The sequence below is a fragment of the Drosophila teissieri genome, chromosome 3L (genome assembly GCF_016746235.2).
Source record: "Drosophila teissieri strain GT53w chromosome 3L, Prin_Dtei_1.1, whole genome shotgun sequence".
NCBI lineage: Eukaryota > Metazoa > Arthropoda > Insecta > Diptera > Drosophilidae > Drosophila > Drosophila teissieri.
This window is the reverse complement of record NC_053031.1, coordinates 21,671,038-21,682,224: the sequence shown is the minus strand read 5'-3', so window position 1 is coordinate 21,682,224 and position 11,187 is coordinate 21,671,038. Positions and strand designations below refer to the sequence as shown.

Sequence of the window (11,187 nt, the reverse complement as noted above, 5' to 3'; positions counted from 1 at the left end):
GCCTTAGAAACGTTAGTCTTCAGTCAAAGAGTGGATATATTCTCAAATTGGGTCTCGCACTCCAGCAGAACCAAGGTTGCCACGTCTAAGCTTAGAATCCTAACCACTTGGAGATATATCCTCCCACGCCTTTCAGTTTCTAAGGGTACACAGTAAGAGTAATAACTGCGGATGCTTCGAGTAGAAAACATGGTAACCTCTACCCGCAGTTAGCATGAGTTTTTAAAGCACAGTCATGTTACCAACTGAACACAAAATGATGTGTAAATATACTTTATTCTAGGTTTCAATCTTTATTTTAAGACACTCGACTATTGGGAATGCTTGGCCAAAAAGTCAAGGCTAACTTTACATCTTTGCGTGTACTAAGTATACAAATATGTTGCTTATCTAAGATTTTCTACAACGTCTTGCCCAAAGCGTGATCGCAAGTACAATTTATTTTATGCTTTGAACAGTAAGTGGAAATTAATAATACAGAATGTCGGAACATCCTTGATAAAGAAACAATAACAAAACAAGTGAAACGAATACATAAGGGTTAGACGGTGACAGCCATGGTGTCCTTGATCTCATTACCCCACTCGCGGGCCATGATCATGATTTCGTTCATGCTCAGTTTGGGTCCGATCAGAGGGTTTAGCTGCGTCATGTAGCAGCACAGCCAGCTGCAAGGAAAAACGTTATGATAAGCGTTTTTGGAAGGGAGCACTGGTCTAAGCCCAACTGAATCAAGCGTTTAGATGCATGCTTATATATAGGTACTTACAACAGCCAGCAAGTTGCTGCGGTGAGCATCAGGCAGCATTGAGTCACCCTGCCAAATAGTTAAATTACTTGTAAAGAAACTAAAGTTGGGTAAACAGCTTACCCCCTGTTGGGACCTCGGGCGAAGAAGGGGCAGATGATGCCAATAAAGGCCCAAATGCTGGTGATTACGATTGGTGCCACCCACTCGGAAACCATTTTGCAGGCTCAAAGGATCGGCGCAAAGTGCTTCGGGCAAAATAAAAATAAAAAGGTGGACAATGCGATCACGGAACTTTTTCTCGAGCAACGAATATCACATGACGAACATGTCCCATGCAGCAGTGAGACCGTGCGCGACTATCGTTTAAATTCGATGGCACGAAGTGGTCACTCTGGACCGCCTTTCTCTGGCTTCTTTTTCCCGATATATCTTTTATCCTTTCCCCATTTAAAATGTAACAATAAGAGCAGCTATAATATTTTCAAAAATCTTGTTTTGCCCTTGTTTTTGTATATTTACAAGGGTAATTTTAAATTCCTGCAAAGCATTTTATTGCTACCTAGATTTATAAAATGTACACTACTGAAATAGAGTGTAATATTTGTCCCATGAAATTATGTTACACATAAAAATGCTATTTGAATTAATTAATGTTAAGTAATTTTTAAATATTAAACTTTATTTAACTAATTATACAAATATTCACCATACCGACATTAGGTAACATAAAAAATTGAATTCCTTATTTTAGGTTGATAAAAACATTATTTATAAGCAGTTAAAGTTAAATAATTAACTGCGCAAAAAACACCTTAGAGAACGAGAAAGCTCATCTCTAAGAAACGGGGAATGACAAATCGTTAAGAAGAAGCATTCTAACCTTACAACATTGATTTTACGGCAGCGTATTTTGCGAAAAAGTTTGTAAAAATGTTCCAAAACAGCGCTGCTCGCCTCCTGGTCCCCGCTATTCGTAGCGCTATGCAGAGCCGTTGCCAGTCGGTCGTCTCCGGACCTCCGACCCAGCACGTCTCCACCGCCGTAAGTTTGAGCTAGTTGCATAACGAGGATGTGATTCTCAAACCGAAAAACTAATTCTTCAATTGCTCTTTGCATTACAGGAGAAAGTGATTCTCGGCGGCGGCATGTGCGCTGCATCCTTGTGCATTCCCGCCTGGGTGCTCTACCACATCCGGGACTACAAGGGCGACAAGTAATCTGCATACGATACCACACATAGTTAATACCCCTGTAAAGTAAAGATCATCAATGCAATAGTGCCCCTGCTATAGGGAAATAAACTATAACGCATTGACAAACTGATTTTATTATTTATGCTGTAACTAAAAGTGGGCCTTACTTCTCGATATCGGATATAATCAAGCCGGACTGTTATATGGTATGAAATTCAGTAAGACAGGTGTTAAATGGACTCTAGAGGGTTTACATCCTTAATCCTTGAAGTGCTTAACTCCGAACCCTGCCCAATGAACTCAGGAATCGATGACTTTAAATCATTAACTTTAAATTCCTTATCCAATTTATGTACGTTAACTATAGCCGTTACTCGTAGAGTAAAAAGGTCTGATAGATTCGTTGAAATGTATAAAACATATAGAAGGAAGCGTCAAAGATATACATTTTTGATTAGGATTACAGGCCGAGTCGATATGGCCATTTCCGTATGAAGGTCAAGATGTCTGGGAACTGTCAGAACTAGAAGATTAATATTATAAAAATTGCAGAGAAAGAAAAGACCCTCACAAAGTCAATTAGGTCAGGAGCATTTCATGTGTATTTGTTTATATATTTTCACTTGAAGCATAATTTGAAAGAGGGCTACAAATGATTTGAATGGGCATACAAATGCTTTAAACGAGCTTATTAGATATAATCATAGATGCGGTTTATTTTTTTTGCAAGTCCTTGCCCTCGCCCTTTTTGTCCTTGTCCTTGTTGAGTGAACCGACAGCATCGCGCACCGCCTCTGACTGGGGATCAACACCAGGCAGATTCTCTAGTACGCTCTGTAGGAAGGCCGGGTCACCGATCACCTCCGAGTAGTCCTCGTCCACGTCCATGGGGGCGTTTGTCTCGTCTGTCTTTGGGCGCTTTGCTTGCTGGGTAACAGTGTCGTCGGGAGCATCCTGCATGGACATCTGCATAGCGAAGGCAATCTGTTCCTCCTCAGTCATGTTAGCAAAGTCCGGCAAGTTGTCCTCGGGTGTTTCGGTGGACAGGGCCAGGGCACGCTGCAGCATGGCCTCCTCGGTGTTGGCCTCGTTGTGTGCTCCGGCGCTTTCTTCGTTTCCAGGTCCAGATCCCAAAACGCCGCCACCAGCATCTGCCCCAGTCGGTGGAGCCCCATCGGGATTGGCGCGACGTTGCTCGCTTTCCTGGCGCTGCCGTTGTTCCTCCATAGATACACGCAAGGCAAGGGCCAACTCAGGGTCCTCGTTGGGATCTACACCAAATTCGAAGACGTTTCCGCCCAGGCCAGCTCCGCCCAATCCGTCTTCGCCCTGGATGATGGGTGACGACAGCAGGGCATCCGACAAAGCGGATCCCCGAGGCACACTGACCAAATGGGAGCCAGTGCCGTCCTTGCCGTTCAGCGCGTTGATAAATGCGGTGAGAGTCTCATTGTTGTTGCCATGATCGCCGAAGCTTACTATGTCTACGTTGACCTTCTCCTTCTTGAGGCGCTTGGCCTGCTTCACTAAATCGCCCTCCTCGTGATTGATGGGAGAACCCACAAAAACCACTATGCGCATCTTGTGGTTCTTGCCTTGGCGATGCTTCAGCACCAGATGGGCAATTCGTATTCCGGTCAGGAGGTTTATCTCGCCCTTTGGCTGAACCAGATGCATCTTTGAGAAAATCCGGCCTACATCGCTAGTAAGAGTGGCCAGCACTTCCACGGTGCTAAGGGATAAACAAGGACATAAGGAATACTCGGCATAGCCACAGACAGCTCCACACTCACTTGGACAGAGTCATCAAGCCCACATTGTTCTCGGGATTGGATCGCAGCTTGGTCAGGCAAACCAGATTGATGCCATCTTTCTGGACGTTGAGACGAGTGGGAAAGTAATCTCCGTTGCGCTGGTAGTCGCTGTTATCAAAGCTGTAAATTGGTGTAAATTATGAGTGTTGGGCCGCGCTCCATCGTATCAGTACGTGAAAACATTCAAATCCTCTACGTATTAAATAAAAAAACAATAATTTACCATATCATAGTACTCTCCAGAACCATTTTCGTATTTTTGCTTGTCACTTTGCCACTGAACTGTAATTTTCCAGGGTTGCCAGGGGATGTGCTGCTTGAGCAATCGGTATTAAAATATCAGCTTTGTATGACCGTTGTGCGGGATTTTGGTTCCATTCTATTGAATAACGTATTTTTTACGTTTCTCTACACCCGACCTTTATTTAAAGTACATTTCCCTTGCGTAAGTAATTTACATTTTGTGACACATTTAAAGTAGTTTATTTTATTTACAGAAGCCGATAGGTACACATAATCAGAATATAATTAAAAGCAACAGTGTTAAAATAAAGAAAATTATGTATATTATCTCAGCAATGAATATTACACTAAATCCAATCATTAAGCTCATAATGCCACCAGTTGACGCTGGAAAAGATAAAAGAAGGATAAAAAGCTTTAGTCAACTGTCTCAAAATCGTGAACTCTGTGAACAAACTGAAGATGAAATTTGTATATGTTTTTATCGATTTTGGATTAGCTCTAAACTAGGCGAATTACGAATAGGAGTTACATTTTGTAGTGATTAATATAAATATTTAATGTACTGAAAATAAATTGACTTATAAGTAGTAAAATAAGTTCTGATCAAGTTATGAACGGTTCTTATCGGACCGTCATAGCGAATTCGCAATTCTACGACTTTATATAGTAGTCCCTATGCGCATCAGACTCTATATGGAGCGCCGTTATTGAGTGATAAAAGCAGATAATAATAGGTTATCAAGAGTCTGTTTAAGTTGAACTCCCCCTTCGAGTTAAAGCACCTGGACGTTTATACGATCAGACGGACGGACATCCCTTACCGACTCGGATAGTTTTCCGAAGACGAACATACCTACATATTATTGGAATTGAAGTTGCTGTCTAAGTAACGAGATTATCAAAATGTATCATACCCATATATTCAGTGGGTCCGGTATACGAAGTCCTTACACTGCTTCTAAAATAGTTGTCGGTATGAAAGAAGTTGACCACCGCCAAGTTTTGGCGTATGTAATCACTTGAGAAATTCGTTAGGTAGTTGGTTTGTGCCTTGACGTCCTTTTGGCTAAAAGGAGTTGAAAAAGCATCGGGAAAGAAAATTAAATCGTGGCAGCTGGTCAGGCAAAGCTCCTTGCACTCTGAGCTCTGTAGGTCGAAGATCTGGGACTCTGCACGATTCAGACATTCAAAGTGGAACACATCGCACACTGAGGCATTGGGATAAATTAGTGGTAAGTAATAGGGAATGCAACTGCAGAGTCTCTGAAAAAACTTGGAGTCGCACTCTGCCTCGCAATTTCGGCGCGTATAGTAGCGGTAGAAGAGTAATTCCTGCTCGTCACTAAAAATACATTGGCGTTTCGTCCTGTGAATATTTCTTATAGAAGGTATAGCTTCAACGTTTCTAGCTATGATGCGAAAACTCGTCTGATGCCCAATCATCACAGGTAATCCCGACTCCTTCATGCGCGGCTGGTCTATCGGATTATACAGGAGTACCTGAAAAGTTATTTATAAATCAGCTGGCCAAAAACCGTATAACACAACTTACTTTAAAGCCTTGACCGTTTGTGGAGGAGCAGAAATAGTCGTCGACGTGACCATTGAGAACAATTTGCAGACCCATCGAGGCACCAACTCCAACTCCCGGACGGGGATAATAACTTGAAGGTAGTCTGTGTGGATAGCCAGATATTGGATCCCAGTCTACGGCGATATCTGCAAACCTGTCGGACGAAGTGTAGTCGCGAATGTAGGGTGATCTTTAAATGCAAAAACGTGTAAGTTTTTCGTTAATTTGGCCTTCGCTCAACCTTACTTGAATTTATAAAGGTAATACGGATGCAGAACATTAAATATGCAGCACAGTCCTTCATCCACGAAGGTTTCTCTGAAGATGTCAGTGCAGGGTATTCTTTGTTGATGAAAAATGCAGGATACTATCAGATCTGCACACTTCTCAGAAACATCCAATATGAAATTTGGAAATGTTTCATTTCTGCGCTGATTATCCATGTATTGCGAGTAACTAGTTTCCTTATAACATGTCTTTTGGAGCATGGCGTATCCTAAGGTTCCTCTAATATTGTTTGCGAATTAATTAGTTTAGCGTATGACCTAACTAATATGTACTTACGGCATTAAATGCTCTACTTTCGACTTTTTAGCCTGGTTCATATTGCAAACCGTAATTGCTGGAAACGGAATTTTATCAATGGGAGTCATTTTAGAGCTAACTTTAAAAAGATGAAAATGTATTGACATCTATAAGAATAATATATTTCACAATTTATTTACTTCCAATTATAACAGGTGTGCTGTCCCACGTATTATAAATTCCAATAGCCAAGTTTACGGCCACAGAAAGAACCAATGTGAAAATGATGGCGAAGTAAAGCTTTATCCACCAAGAATAATTATTATCGCTAATAACGTATTTAAGCATTTCCATTGAAGTATTTCTTAGGAAACTTTTCCCCCTTCTTCGGTTAACACTCCAAATGTGTCCAGGTTTTTTTTTTATCAAGCGCATGTTCTGGCTTTTGGAAGGTTTGTATGAATACTGTCCACCTGAGTAGGGCACGATTTACTTCTAATTGCTTCAGAGGGACTGCAAAAGGTTAAAAAGGGTTTCTTGTAAATCGGTTTTAATTTACTTGAGTAATGGTTTTTTTTATATATTTTGAAAGTCCGTTAAAGCCCTACTGCTACACAGAACAAATTTCTAGGTAATATTCACATAAGTAATAATAACATACACAAGCGGGACCATTTTTACAATGACTTAATAATAAGAATACTCTCTCTTTATTCACAGAATTAAATTTGAGCTTGAATGTACATAAGTTCCATTTCTAAGCTATTTTTTCGTGTGGAGTAACGCTGGTCATGTCATTAATATATACTTAATTATATACCCTTTAACACTAATTACAATAAAACGCTAGATAGAAATAAATGTTTACGATTAGTAAATGGCTTTCTACGTTTTAATCTAATAGTGATTAACATTGTACAAACTAGTCTTTAATTCAAATAATGGTTATTGCTATTATTACCTTACATCAGTCGTAGTCCCACTATCTTAGTAACGGGTATCAGATAGTCGATTAACTGCACTAAAGCGTTCCTCTTGTTTTCGTTTGCATTCCTTTGTTCCACTCAACAGGATTCCCTGTAAAATAATCCCTCAAACATTTCGTGATCAAACGGTTTGTTGTGCGTGTGATTTCAACAGTCGGTGGCTTTGGTCACACTGCGGGAAAAATTGTGAATGTGTTCCAAGGTGCATAAAACGACAAAGTAAAAAATTGTGAGTGCTGCGGACATTAAACCAGCTTCGATTTTAGGAAGTCGCATTCACTGAGAGCCAGCAGGTAATGTAAAACATTTAAGGAGGGCGATACAAGCGTTAGTTTGAAGATGAAGAAGAAACGCAAGAACGCAACATTTATACGCGTATAGGAATCCACACACTTGCATACATACTCACACTGCATTTTTCGCTGATGCTAAGGGGATAATTTAAATGCAGAAGTTTTCACTAGTGCATTTCGTATGGTTTCCTGCTGAGGATTGCGAAAACTGCCAATCAACTAAGGTTTACAGTGCGCACGGTCTCTGTTTGGCCGAATCTGCGTATATACGCAGTGGCTGTGTCTGTAGGTATGTTCACTTGGGGGTAAGAACGCTTGAGACTGGAGGTCACATTTCCCCGAATTTACCCAATGTCAGTCGCTAACCCCTCGCCTTTGCTTTCAGGTCTTCGTCCAGACTTGTCAGTGATTTGAAAACCCGAAAACCCTTTTGCAATCATCGTAGCGAAATGAGTGCCGTCACCAGCAGCGATACAGCCATCAGCGGCATGGCCCTTGGCCGGAGCCAGACCATCTGCCGCTACTACGTGCGCGGCATCTGTCGCTTCGGGGAGCTTTGCCGTTTCTCCCACGACCTCAGCCGCGGTCGCCCTGAGTGCGAGCAGCGGGTGACCACCGATGTGCTCCCAAAACCCAGTACGAGCACCAGCAGCAGCAGTGGCACCCACAGCGCCAGCATCTCCAGTCAGCAGAGGAACTGGGTAAACGCCCCGGTGTTCGTGCCTAGCCAAAAGCGAAATACTGCCCACGAACAAAGCGAGTTTGAGACTACTGTGGACTCTGAGGCGCAGGCTGGAACTAGCTATGATACACTAGCCCCAGGTGTCTCCTGGGCCGAAGTAGTGGGCGGACCTTCATCTCTAAACAAAGGGCACTACGCCGAGGAGAACGGTCCCTGCGCCTGGGGAGAATTCTCCGCCTACCCCATTCACATGGAGCTGTGCGAAATGTGCGACCAGTATTGCCTGCATCCCACGGATCAAGTCCAACGGAAGAGTCACAACCGCGAGTGCCTCCAGCAGCACGAACAGGCCATGGAGCTGTCCTTCGCCATTGCCAGATCGAAGGACAAGACGTGCGGCATCTGCTTCGACACGATAATGGAGAAGGCGGGAAGAGAAAAGCGCTTCGGCATTCTGCCTAACTGCAACCACATATTTTGCTTGGAGTGTATTCGCACATGGCGCCAGGCCAAACAGTTTGAGCACAAAATAACGCGGTAAGTAAATTTATGAGAAGTAAAGTATATTGACGGCCATTTTGTTCTTTGTTTGGTATTGTTGATATCCAATAAACATTTCAAAATGAAGCTTTACTCCTGAACTAGACGTTTGAATTTGTACTATACAGAACAATATGCAGAATTCAAATTAAATTGATATTTGCGTGAGGCAAATGGACGCATAATTTTGATCCCAATTTGATCGTTTATCTGCAGAGCTTGCCCTGAATGTCGCGTGTGCTCGGATTTTGTCTGTCCCAGTGCGTTCTGGGTGGAGACCAAGGAGGAAAAGGACAAATTGCTCAACGATTACCGCGCCGCTTTGGGAGCAAAGGACTGCAAATACTTCAAAAAAGGAGAGGGCAAGTGTCCCTTTGGTAACAAGTGTTTCTACAAGCACGCCCTGCCCAACGGAGATATCGTCGATGTTGGTTTGCCGAAGCGCACTCGGAAGTTACAGAGCCAGAATGAAATAATTGATTTACTTGATGTGAGTACAAATTCTTAAAAACTGAGCTTGTAAAAAGTATCTCCTTATATTTCAATTTAAAGGGTTTTTTAAGAGAGTCACAAGTTGAAAAATTGTGACATAAAAACGATAAAAAAAAGCCACTAAAATAATATATTATATGTTATAGATCTATCTCTGGGACTACGTAGATCAGCGTGATTATCATTGGCTGGAGATGTTTTCAAGTGATATCACTAGTTCCGAAAGTTCCGATTACTCGGATGACGAGTAAGCTTCTGAAGCAGAAGGAAACAAAAAAATCAACAACAGCCCAAAAGCATACAAATTTGGATATAAAATCCCAGAAACACGTAAACAATATTCACACGATATGTATAACGATACTGAACCAAATATCGAATGCGAAATTAAACAAAATAATGTATTTGGGTACCAAATTTAGGTTACATAATATTTATTCTCCACTTAATGCAACGAAATTTACAGCAACTTTCCGTACTTGTATTAAATTAAATTACATTTAATACGTTTAACAAGTGGTTTAACCTAAACTTGAAGGAACATTGATATATCATTAACTTTCAATACACAATTTAAGAGTTAAACAAGCAGGAAACAGTACATTTTGAAAATAGGTGATAAAAAACATGTAAACTATGGCTTTCAGACTGAATTGTAAAGATAAAAATGCATACATTCTTTAATTGGTTTTCTACTCATTTTTTGAAGTTTAACAACTACAACTAAGTGAAACGCACATAGCAATCCACATGAGCACATCTATCTGGATACTTGCATTCAGCATCGAATAAGTCTATGTATCAAACCGAGCAGAAACTATTCCCTTTCGCCGATAAATGAAATTTTGTTATTGTTATGAGCCTTTGTGTTAGAGTATTACTGTTGCATACCTATAATTCAGTATAATTGTAATTGTTGGCCACAAGCGTAATACCCAATCCACTACAAATATGATATGTATAACATCTTTACTGTATATGAATTTTAAGTTTATTTTTTCGAAATGTACCTCTTTAAAATGTTTTATTTTTACTGATACAAATGTAATGTGTTGTCCATGGGAAAAGCAACAATTAAATATACAAAGGGAATTAACATGTAAACCCAACAAGTTTGAATTCCGAAATCTAAAATTAATGTAACAACTTGAAAATCTCAATAATTGCATAGATTCGGGTTCAACGATTCGAGCCCATTTGTATGTGATTCTAGTTGACAAACAACAAATATCTTATGAGTAATTGGAAATAAGTACATAGTTTTAAAAACTAAAATATGGTCGTTGAAGTATGATATAAAATGAAAATTTCACTTTAACAAATACATGCTATCGCAAAAGCTGCAACGCAATGCCTTTGTTCTAATCTTCCTTTCTTCCGACGTCATGTACCACATTGAGGACCCTCGTATGAATTTGCTGGAAGTAACCTCATCGCATAATAATGAGAAAGCGTAATGTAAGCTATGTAAGTGTAGTAACTAAATTTTTCTGTAAAATTATGAGTTTGTCCGATAAGATTTGCAAAATAGCTAAACCTATCCAGAAGTGATATTTTTCTTTACTTTTTGAACTGGATTACAAAATAAGTAATTGAAAAGAATAAACTCGTAAATCAAAATACTTTGCAGTAACTAACTAATAATTGTTAGAAAATATTCGGGGTCCGTTCAAATAAATTATAAATATAAAACGAGCCTTGAATCGAATACTAATTGTGCCATTTCCCATTTTAAAAATTGTTCAAAACAAAACCCAACCAATCTGGCTGAAGTTGTACCTAGATTAGGTTAAAAATAAAATTTGTAATATTATGTTAATATTAAAACGCAGGAATGGAATAAATACAAAATAAAAAAAATTTCTAGACAAATCTATGATGTAGGGTGTTTAATCAGAGTTTCTTTATTACACGGATTTTTTTGGTACTTATTTTATAACTTTACTATTTTCCGTTTGTTTTCTGTTTAGATAACAATCCTTTCTTCTTTTCATATTTTTTACAATAAACCCTAATTTTCCTTATTTAAATTTCACAATAGTTTTAAGTTTACACAATAGTTACATATCTGTTATTTCAAGTTCAGTTTTTC

At 39.9% G+C, this 11,187-nt stretch overlaps 5 protein-coding genes across 6 annotated transcripts; 2 read left to right on the top strand and 3 right to left on the bottom strand.

Moving 5' to 3' along the window:
• Positions 1 to 257: 257 nt before the first annotated feature.
• LOC122617288 (V-type proton ATPase subunit e) lies at positions 258 to 1,100 on the bottom strand. The gene is made up of 3 exons (XM_043793086.1): positions 872 to 1,100; positions 770 to 817; positions 258 to 668 (listed from the first exon to the last, which is right to left on the bottom strand). The coding sequence occupies exons 1-3, from the start codon at positions 964 to 966 to the stop codon at positions 542 to 544; spliced, it is 270 nt and encodes an 89-aa protein (XP_043649021.1). The 5' UTR covers positions 967 to 1,100; the 3' UTR covers positions 258 to 541.
• A 507-nt stretch (positions 1,101 to 1,607) lies between these two features.
• On the top strand, positions 1,608 to 2,070 carry LOC122617636. The gene is made up of 2 exons (XM_043793563.1): positions 1,608 to 1,792; positions 1,873 to 2,070. Exons 1-2 carry the CDS (start codon positions 1,682 to 1,684, stop codon positions 1,966 to 1,968), a joined length of 207 nt encoding a protein of 68 aa, XP_043649498.1. The 5' UTR covers positions 1,608 to 1,681; the 3' UTR covers positions 1,969 to 2,070.
• Positions 2,071 to 2,537: 467 nt separating this feature from the next.
• LOC122616584 (26S proteasome non-ATPase regulatory subunit 4) lies at positions 2,538 to 4,114 on the bottom strand. The gene is made up of 3 exons (XM_043792096.1): positions 3,982 to 4,114; positions 3,738 to 3,878; positions 2,538 to 3,676 (listed from the first exon to the last, which is right to left on the bottom strand). The coding sequence occupies exons 1-3, from the start codon at positions 4,005 to 4,007 to the stop codon at positions 2,659 to 2,661; spliced, it is 1,185 nt and encodes a 394-aa protein (XP_043648031.1). The 5' UTR covers positions 4,008 to 4,114; the 3' UTR covers positions 2,538 to 2,658.
• A 161-nt stretch (positions 4,115 to 4,275) lies between these two features.
• Positions 4,276 to 6,456, bottom strand: LOC122616583 (pickpocket protein 28). Its single transcript, XM_043792094.1, has 6 exons — positions 6,303 to 6,456; positions 6,142 to 6,241; positions 5,824 to 6,084; positions 5,557 to 5,767; positions 4,919 to 5,504; positions 4,276 to 4,388 (listed from the first exon to the last, which is right to left on the bottom strand). The coding sequence occupies exons 1-6, from the start codon at positions 6,454 to 6,456 to the stop codon at positions 4,276 to 4,278; spliced, it is 1,425 nt and encodes a 474-aa protein (XP_043648029.1).
• Positions 6,457 to 7,221: 765 nt separating this feature from the next.
• Positions 7,222 to 10,446, top strand: LOC122615999 (probable E3 ubiquitin-protein ligase makorin-1). Of its 2 annotated transcripts, none has more exons than XM_043791222.1 (4): positions 7,222 to 7,381; positions 7,767 to 8,600; positions 8,820 to 9,093; positions 9,242 to 10,446. In XM_043791222.1, the coding sequence occupies exons 2-4, from the start codon at positions 7,831 to 7,833 to the stop codon at positions 9,344 to 9,346; spliced, it is 1,149 nt and encodes a 382-aa protein (XP_043647157.1). In that variant the 5' UTR covers positions 7,222 to 7,381; positions 7,767 to 7,830; the 3' UTR covers positions 9,347 to 10,446. The 2 variants fall into 2 exon arrangements, with proteins under 2 accessions (XP_043647157.1, XP_043647156.1); XM_043791221.1 differs by lacking the exon at positions 7,222 to 7,381 and adding an exon at positions 7,513 to 7,670.
• The last annotated feature ends 741 nt before the right edge of the window (positions 10,447 to 11,187 follow it).

What these genes read in the sequence shown, in the direction of transcription:
- LOC122617288 (XM_043793086.1), bottom strand. Translation starts at nt 966, where the DNA reads ATGGTTTCCGAGTGGGTGGCACCAATCGTAATCACCAGCATTTGGGCC. An exon ending in GCCCGAGGTCCCAACAGGGG is followed by an intron (nt 818 to 871) that starts GTAAGCTGTTTA and finishes ACTATTTGGCAG; the next exon opens with GGTGACTCAATGCTGCCTGA. An exon ending in GCAGCAACTTGCTGGCTGTT is followed by an intron (nt 669 to 769) that starts GTAAGTACCTAT and finishes TTTTCCTTGCAG; the next exon opens with CTGGCTGTGCTGCTACATGA.
- LOC122617636 (XM_043793563.1), top strand. Translation starts at nt 1,682, where the DNA reads ATGTTCCAAAACAGCGCTGCTCGCCTCCTGGTCCCCGCTATTCGTAGC. An exon ending in CCCAGCACGTCTCCACCGCC is followed by an intron (nt 1,793 to 1,872) that starts GTAAGTTTGAGC and finishes TTTGCATTACAG; the next exon opens with GAGAAAGTGATTCTCGGCGG.
- LOC122616584 (XM_043792096.1), bottom strand. Translation starts at nt 4,007, where the DNA reads ATGGTTCTGGAGAGTACTATGATATG. An exon ending in CTGGAGAGTACTATGATATG is followed by an intron (nt 3,879 to 3,981) that starts GTAAATTATTGT and finishes ACCAATTTACAG; the next exon opens with CTTTGATAACAGCGACTACC. An exon ending in GGCTTGATGACTCTGTCCAA is followed by an intron (nt 3,677 to 3,737) that starts GTGAGTGTGGAG and finishes TTTATCCCTTAG; the next exon opens with CACCGTGGAAGTGCTGGCCA.
- LOC122616583 (XM_043792094.1), bottom strand. Translation starts at nt 6,456, where the DNA reads ATGGAAATGCTTAAATACGTTATTAGCGATAATAATTATTCTTGGTGG. An exon ending in CACACCTGTTATAATTGGAA is followed by an intron (nt 6,242 to 6,302) that starts GTAAATAAATTG and finishes ATCTTTTTAAAG; the next exon opens with TTAGCTCTAAAATGACTCCC. An exon ending in CGGACCCACTGAATATATGG is followed by an intron (nt 4,389 to 4,918) that starts GTATGATACATT and finishes TATCTTTTCCAG; the next exon opens with CGTCAACTGGTGGCATTATG.
- LOC122615999 (XM_043791221.1), top strand. Translation starts at nt 7,534, where the DNA reads ATGCAGAAGTTTTCACTAGTGCATTTCGTATGGTTTCCTGCTGAGGAT. An exon ending in CGCAGTGGCTGTGTCTGTAG is followed by an intron (nt 7,671 to 7,766) that starts GTATGTTCACTT and finishes CTTTGCTTTCAG; the next exon opens with GTCTTCGTCCAGACTTGTCA. An exon ending in TTTGAGCACAAAATAACGCG is followed by an intron (nt 8,601 to 8,819) that starts GTAAGTAAATTT and finishes GTTTATCTGCAG; the next exon opens with AGCTTGCCCTGAATGTCGCG.